Source organism: Gadus macrocephalus, chromosome 1 (assembly GCF_031168955.1).
Source record: "Gadus macrocephalus chromosome 1, ASM3116895v1".
Lineage (NCBI taxonomy): Eukaryota > Metazoa > Chordata > Actinopteri > Gadiformes > Gadidae > Gadus > Gadus macrocephalus.
The window spans coordinates 21341600-21349351 of record NC_082382.1 but is presented as its reverse complement, the minus strand read 5'-3'; the positions used below and the strand labels follow the sequence as shown (position 1 = coordinate 21349351).

The window sequence follows — 7752 nt, the reverse complement described above, 5'->3', positions numbered from 1 at the left end:
GCCCATTTGGAGTGGCATTAGAAAGCATATTGTTTAATTCCGATAGCATCCATGTTCTCCTTTCACATAGGACTTAACTCAACCGACCACATTGACATAAAATGTCGTTAGTGACTTTTAATCATCCACTATGACTGCTCAATGTTTAAAACCGGATATGCTATAGATGTCCGTTGCTGAAGGAGTTCTTGGAAGTTGGGTGAGAATGTCCTTCTATTTATCCCCACTTACATATGACATTGTTCTGAAAGTCTAGAACGAGAACTTCAAAGTATTAGTGCGAGGTTATGGGCGGGTGGCTTGGGAAACATAACGGGAAGCCTCCACAGTCAGGCGCATGTTTGCGCTGAGTTGGCAGATAGTGGCTTGTCGGTCGTCATGTGATACTTCATCTTTATCGGGGTTTGAAGGCGAATTGTTCTGATTCACATTGAAATGATCACATTTCTCTTTTCAAAGCGATTAAAACAAAGTAGGATTAGTAATTGGGGCGTATCAGCGTGCATGTCCGTTTGGCTTGTATCTCTGAAACAATCGTGTTGAACATTTGAACTCTTGGGAGTCCTGCCTAGCACGCCGGTCACGATACCTTAGCCATAGTATAACGCTTCATCAATTTGCATACAAAGCGAGGCTGATTTATGAACCTTCACAGCTTCACAGACCGCTTTAGTTACGCGGACGTGTTTTATAAATATTTCTCCCAGCGAGATGTAAGAATGCGAAACCTGTGGATGAATGGGGGACCCAATGTCAAAAAAGACATTCCAGCACTTATAACGGAATAACTAAAGTGAGTCAAGGCGAACTTCACAAGTGTTATTGATATGTGACGTTAACATGTGAAACTGTCGAAAGTGGACGCACGTTTGCATTGGACTGATCCGATTGCAATAAAATAACCATCTTAAGATGGGCTAATGCTAGTGAGCCTTGTATTTTAACTGACCGGATGTATCATGTGAGGATGAATAGATACATTAACGTGATTAATGGGCGTTAGTGGTTGTGTTGGTTAATAGTCGTAGATAAATAGATACATTAACGTGATTAATGGGCTTTAAGTAGATCTGATCGTTGAGTTCTGTCACGTTGTACATCCTTGGCCAGCAGGTCGTAAGCCTTAGCCCCGCCCCCATTTCAGTGACGTCACAGCTCAACGACCAATCAGCCCTCTAGAACACAATTGTTTACAGGCGCCTTCGCTGTAGCGTCCTCAGCTCGGACAGAAGGAGAAGGTTTCGCCCTCGAAAGGCTTGCAACAACACCAACTGCACAGCAGCGATGACGGTTTGTAACGTTTTTGCCCCGTTTTAGTCCCTGTGATGTGTTTTTTATGTCGATATTGATCTAACCCCGTCGGATCCTGAACCAGACGCGTTGTTGTTGACTAGCCAGCGGGCTAACTCTTGTTTTCCTTGTGTAATGCAATGTTTTGTTGACAGTGAAAGGGATTTAACCCTATTACACACACCATTGTCTTACGATTTCCTGTTGACGTCTTTCTAGACTTAATCTTTCGTTTGTTGGCCTTCTAGAACAATGTTTTTCTCTGTTGATCTAACTCTTGATCTCGTTAACTAACCCTTGATCTCGTTTACTAACCCTTGATCTCGCGTACCAAACCTGTATATATACTAACTCCTGATCTCATTAACTAGCCTATGCTCTCACTGAATAACTCTTTATTAGTATACGAGATCAAGTGTAACGTATTTGTATACGTCGTATACTAATCTTGATCTCAGATTCCAACGCTCGATCTTGTTTACTAACGCTCGATCTTGTTTACTAACCCTTGAGCTCGTTTACAATGAATCTAGCTCCTCTTGTCTGTTTCCTGGAGGGTCTGTTAATGTTCCTTTCTTTCTATATCATCGTGTTCCTATCAGACTCGCGATTTGACCCTCCATTTGTCAACACGTAGACAGCTGTTAAAATGTGATGTACATCGGGACGTCATGCGGCTCGCTCTCTCTCATCAGAACATGCAGGGTGCAGAAGTCCTTGCCCGAGGGTCGTTTGGCTGGGCCATAGACGACGGCGGCAACTTCTCTACGATTTGTCCCAACGGCTCCGAATGGGTATGGGAAGGACTTAAGGAATGTGCACAGGACTCCAGGGACATGGCCAGTGTGTTCCTGGGTCTCATCTCCATCGTCTGCTTCATGGGCTCTTCCATGCCGTAAGTGTTCATACTGCACTCCGTGGTCTTATACTAACCTCTCGATAACCATGGTTTCTAACCTCGACGTACAAGTTCGAGGGGTTTATTTGCCGGGTGCTTGTGTCTCCGACCACAGACAGTACTACCGCTCTTGTAAGACGGGGAACATGGACCAGGCGCTCTCCATCTGGTTCCTGCTGCTGTGGTTGGCCGGAGACGTCTGTAACCTGGTGGGGTCATTCCTCGCCAACCAGCTGCCCCTACAGGTGGGTGCGGTGATTGTCTATACATAGACGATCGACCTGCCAACGGTTTGAAAACGTAGTCGTTCATTTGATTCCTGTTTTCGGTTTGCATGTTGTGGAGCATCGGTTCAAGGAGGTCTTGTTTTGCCCTCTGTGTGTAGACCTACACGGCCATCTATTACGTTCTGGCGGACCTGATGATCATCGGGCTGTATGTCTACTACAGGAGCCAGAACCGCAGGCGTCAGGGTAAGGATCTGTCTTTTTCGGTTTTCCGTTCAGAGGAACGGGTAAACCGAGTGCAGCATGGTGGGAATAACAAGTGGTATGACATTGATCACATCACGAATTGATCAGTGTTCTGTCTGCAATATCCGCCCTGTCAGCAGAAAATCTGTTTTGTCCGTCGAATACACAGAAGAGTTCTCTCATTCTTCTCAAAAGGTTATTGAAATTGGAAAGTTGCACGACTGGAAAGAATCATTATTTCCTCTTATTGACAAACCTTTTGATGGTTTAAACACTGAGGATGTGTCGAGGTTTTTTTGGCATTATGCTAACAGCTCAGCCTAACCCTGGCGAAGAGAAGACACACATTGGAGGGTTGCTGCTACAGCTATAGTCTACAAAACTATGGAAGCAGTGCCGATGTTTTTCTACAGTCTCTTGGCTGTACTCTGGTTACCTGATAAAGATTGTTTGTGAGTAGATTCAGTTGAGCCAAGGTACATCCTGTCGGAGGGGTCTGACATGCTTTTTCCCCTTACCCTACCTTAAATCCACTGTTTCACATCCTCCTCATGACCTTTGCTACGGTAGTCTGACTAGACATTTGTGGCCTAGAATCAAAACGTCAAGAGTCAGCGAAAGAGAGTTCCAACCGTCATCACCACTGGCAGATGAGAGCAATAGACTCTAGGAAAAAAACTTACAACTCTGCAGATTGCTGCGACAATAGCGTCTCTCACGCTTGATGTTTTACTATTCAGTCATTTAGTCGCTTATCCCCACTGGGTTAGGCATCTTGCATAAGGTTTCAATACGCCCTAGGCTGTCTGACGTTCAGGATCGAACCCGGAACCTTTGGGCTGAGAGGGGAATACCCTCGCCACCACCCTGCCCAGGTCGGATCCGCTTGTGCATTTTGAAATGGGAAAAGAAAGTACATTTTCTATGCTTGTGTTGTTTTCTTATAATGATGCCATTTTTTGGTTTTGTTCAAAGAAATCATATCTAACTGTACAGTTGGAAAGTTTTTTTTTCTTGTGTTTTTTTCTTGAGTCTTTGTATTACGCACTCAAATAATGGTACGCACCTTTTTTTTGTTTTGTTCACGGGGCACTTTATGTTTCATTCCGTTTACCTTTTTCCCCTCACAGTCGCTGGGATCATTCATCTCAGAATATGACTTGTTCTCCACACCTTGTAGAACACGTTGAACTGGTCAGAGTTTACATTTAGTCTTCGGTGGTGAAGTGATGTTGATTCGGTTGTTTCCAGACGGCTCCCCTGCTAGGAGGGTTCTGAACGTGGTGGGCGTGGCCTGTATCCTGGGTCTTGTCGGCCACCTGGGACCCCTGGCAAGCCCGGCACTGCATCAGGAGACCCTGGCAGACGGGTTCAAAGGTCGCGCCTTGTTGTGGACGGCTGACCCAAGCGCTCCAGGCATTCGGGTGAGACATCATGCGGGGATCAATGCAGGGATCAATAGTCTGTATCGATAGTCAACACGGTTCTTGTTTATGTTTCGCTCCGTAAATCCATACACGGTTGTCGGATTCTGTCAATTTTGTGGTTTGCAATGTTGGCATGATAACACAAACGCTCACGCGCTCCCCTTTTGTGAGACGTAATGCAAAGAAAACGCACTGTTCTCTAGAAGAATGCATTACATATTAGTTCAGTACACTTCCCTTCCCATTTCTCAGAAACATGACAATATTTGACTGTGCGCATCATACTGTATCGAAACAAAATCCTTTTTGGCCAAACGTGTCCCTGTTGTGGAAAAGGGCCCACAATCATAGATGACCACAATGTCATTCTTTGCCATTGTGCCCTCAGACAATTGCACTTCAAATTACAAAATCCCAGGCATGGTATTCATACGAGGCTATTTTCTCATTTTTGATACTGCTGCTTAATTTGGATGTTGTGCAATAGCGGTCTGCTTCCCTGTTAAACATTAGTAGTTAGTAGTTAGTAGGATAGTAGGATAGTTCCATTGGTACAGTTCCCGATCCCCGAACCCATGACCTCTGTCATATACTCTCAGCAGTAATCTCTTCTTTTCGAATATAGCCAAACATTATGGTACCCTTGAAGCCGTTTTATAGTTTCGTATGGCATGGGCCACACAAAATACCCTCTGTGCTGCCTGTGGGGGATTGTAACTCTCCACTGTCACTCTGGTTGAAGGCCTTCACCACCAAGGAGATCATCGGCTTCTCCATCGGATCCATCTCCTCCCTGCTCTACCTCTGCTCCAGACTGCCCCAGATGTACACCAACGTAAGTCCAGCAGATGCACCCCCAGAAGAGATCTCTCCCTTAGCTCTAACCCTAAACACAGTTTACAATGATGCCCATAAATGGGCGTTTTTTTCCCAGCTATACGTTTAGTTATTTAGCAGTTTTTCGATCCAATGCGTGCGAGCGAGATCAGAAAACATGCTGCACCACCTGAGTATTTTATTTATTGTAAATATTACTAAATATTACTAATAATTGTACCTTATTTTATCCTTTCGTACTAATTGCCCCATGTGTCAGAGACTAACGCAGTTTTCGATTCCTCTATTGGTCTTGCACATATTCCGGAATTGACAATAATGTCACTTTTTGAACTCTGAGTTCAAAAAGTGACATAGTGCTGACCCTCACGCCTGTCGTTTCGTCCGACCCCTCGCAGTACACACGGAAGTCAACGGAGGGCGTGTCGTACTACCTGTTCGCGCTGGTCATCCTGGGCAACACCATGTACGGTCTGAGCGTGCTCCTGAAGAACCCGGACCGCGGGCAGGGCGAGGGCAGCTACGTCATACACCACCTACCCTGGCTCATCGGCAGCCTGGGAACCCTGGCCCTCGACCTCGCTGTATCCTTTACTCTCCGGGCTGGTGGATGGTTGTGGTTATTGTAGTTTTTAATACTGGACCCTGGGGAATGGGGGTTATTATTATAGAACACAACGGTTTAAGTGGTGTTGGGGTTACTGTGGATGTGAACATTAATATTGGGGGGGCAGGATAGTATTCCCGTGGCTGCTGGTGTTTGAGCCTGGAGGTTCTGGGTTCAAACCTCTACCTGATGCTTAGTTACGTGGTTCTGAATTCCCTTTATGTCGCTCTGGACACAAGTTCCTTCTCAGAACGATGGGAGCGGCATGTTATGAATTTGCACAGTTAGCATTCTGATGGCTAGCATGTCAGAGATATGCCCCAGCTAACCTACAAGACGCACCTCAAGCCTGTGTGGAATCTAAAGCTATTGGCTAACGGGTCGGTGGCTAAGTCAGAGGTCACGCAAGCTAAGCTACAAGAACCGATCTCGGGTTATCTATTGGAGGGATTGCAGGGAGATTGTAGCGCTCTAAGCATCACCATGGCAAATCTTTCCTTCCATCTTCCGTCTTGTCGGATAGAACATGTATTCATTTTCACCAGTTAAAGTGTACCATGTGCAGCCTCCTAGCTCCTGTTTAAATATGAAGCTCTCTGATAGGTGTAGTTACTAGCAGGGTTCTCGTTCGGATCCCCAATGCCTGCAGTCTCATCCTTGGTTAAGAGGCCCTCACCCCTACCTCTTAGTGGGCTGTATCTGAAGTCACGGTGTTGGATAGAGCCGTTTTCTATTGGATCAACCAGTGAACAGGGGCTCTTGAGTCCCCCTGTGTTCCTAACCCTAACCCTCATGTCCACAGGCAATGCGGCCTCATATGGGTCAGTCATATACCACGGGTCAGTCATATACCACGGGTCAGTCATATACCACGGGTCAGTCATGTAACACGGGTCAGTCATGTAACACGGGTCAGTCATATAACACGGGTCAGTCATATACCACGGGTCAGTCATATAACACGGGTCAGTCATATAACACGGGTCAGTCATATAACACGGGTCAGTCATGTAACACGGGTCAGTCATTGTCTGGTGTGCGTTTGTCGTCATTCTGATTCTCTCCCTCCGTAGTCAAACCGAACGCGCTTCTAACCCGTGTGAGAAACATCCAGGGAATGGCCACCGTTGTAGTTTTACATCCAATCAGGTCGCCAATCATCCTTGACCCCATTTGTCCAGATCACGTTACAGTTTATAATCTACCGGCCCAAGCACCCATCCGTCCACGATGACGAAATCAGTCCCCTACTGGGCTCCGGTGGGAAGTAGGCCCAGACTGGGACCGGGGACTGGTCCAACACATCACCTCAGCCGGAGAGCGTCACAGGTCCATCAAGGGCCTGTCTGTGCAATTTTTATCCAGGATCGTTTTTTTTTTTTTTTTTTTAAAACCAGTGTTGTTTTTACCTCAACAATCTGAACTCCGCCCCTGGGATGGGAGGGAGGCTGAACTGTGTGTCACTGCCGATCGCGCCTCATTTTCTTGTTTTAAAGAGATGACCAAAGCCAACACTAAGAGTTGCAAGCAAGTCCTCACGCCGTGACCGTTTGTCTGTTTTTAACTCTCTCTCCTTCTCCGTGAGAGTGAGGTGATCTTTTTTTATTTTGATTTTACTGTAGAAAAAAAATACTGTTTTAAATCTTGTGTCCAAGTATTGCAGAAATGTTTTAATCACTACCTGTGAAACCAGCCAAACCAAAACTTGGTACTTTTTTTTTGTTTATAGCTTGAGTAGAAATGAGAAAAGAAGGTATATATATAAAAAAATGTCTTCTTTTTTTTTAACATGATGTGCATTTTGTTTTGTTTCAAAAAATATCTGATCCAACTGTATAGTTGCAATGTTTTTACTTGTGTGCATATTTAGTGTTTGTATTACGCACTCAAATAATGGCACGCATTTAGTTTTTTTTCACAACGCACTTTGTTTTATTCCGTTTACCTTTTTCCCCTCACAGTTGGTGGGTTAAATCATCTCAGAATGTGACTTGTTCTGCACACCTTGTAAAACACGTTGTAGTGGTCAGTTTTATTGCGGCAAAACATTAAAATCAACATGCGTAAAACAAACCATCATCCAGATTGTTCCGCTCTGTCCCTGCGGGTTTATCACAGGGTAGAACCGAAACCGACGAGTCATGGTGTGGAAAAGCTGACGTTGAACCCAAGACTCGGCCTCATTCAGTGGTGTTGCAAATTCTGTCTTTTTTTTATCCA

General features: G+C 45.3%; 1 protein-coding gene across 1 annotated transcript; it reads left to right on the top strand.

Annotated features, from left to right (window-relative positions):
• The first annotated feature begins 1154 nt into the window (after positions 1-1154).
• On the top strand, positions 1155-7605 carry slc66a1 (solute carrier family 66 member 1). Its single transcript, XM_060058589.1, has 8 exons — positions 1155-1290; positions 1986-2185; positions 2304-2433; positions 2574-2661; positions 3913-4085; positions 4831-4923; positions 5324-5509; positions 6714-7605. The coding sequence occupies exons 1-8, from the start codon at positions 1285-1287 to the stop codon at positions 6801-6803; spliced, it is 966 nt and encodes a 321-aa protein (XP_059914572.1). The 5' UTR covers positions 1155-1284; the 3' UTR covers positions 6804-7605.
• The last annotated feature ends 147 nt before the right edge of the window (positions 7606-7752 follow it).

Excerpts from the sequence above, each read along its gene's own strand:
- slc66a1 (XM_060058589.1), top strand. Across the intron at positions 2,186-2,303 it reads TTCATGGGCTCTTCCATGCC|ACAGTACTACCGCTCTTGTA; the intron begins GTAAGTGTTCAT and ends CTCCGACCACAG. Across the intron at positions 4,086-4,830 it reads CAAGCGCTCCAGGCATTCGG|GCCTTCACCACCAAGGAGAT; the intron begins GTGAGACATCAT and ends CTCTGGTTGAAG.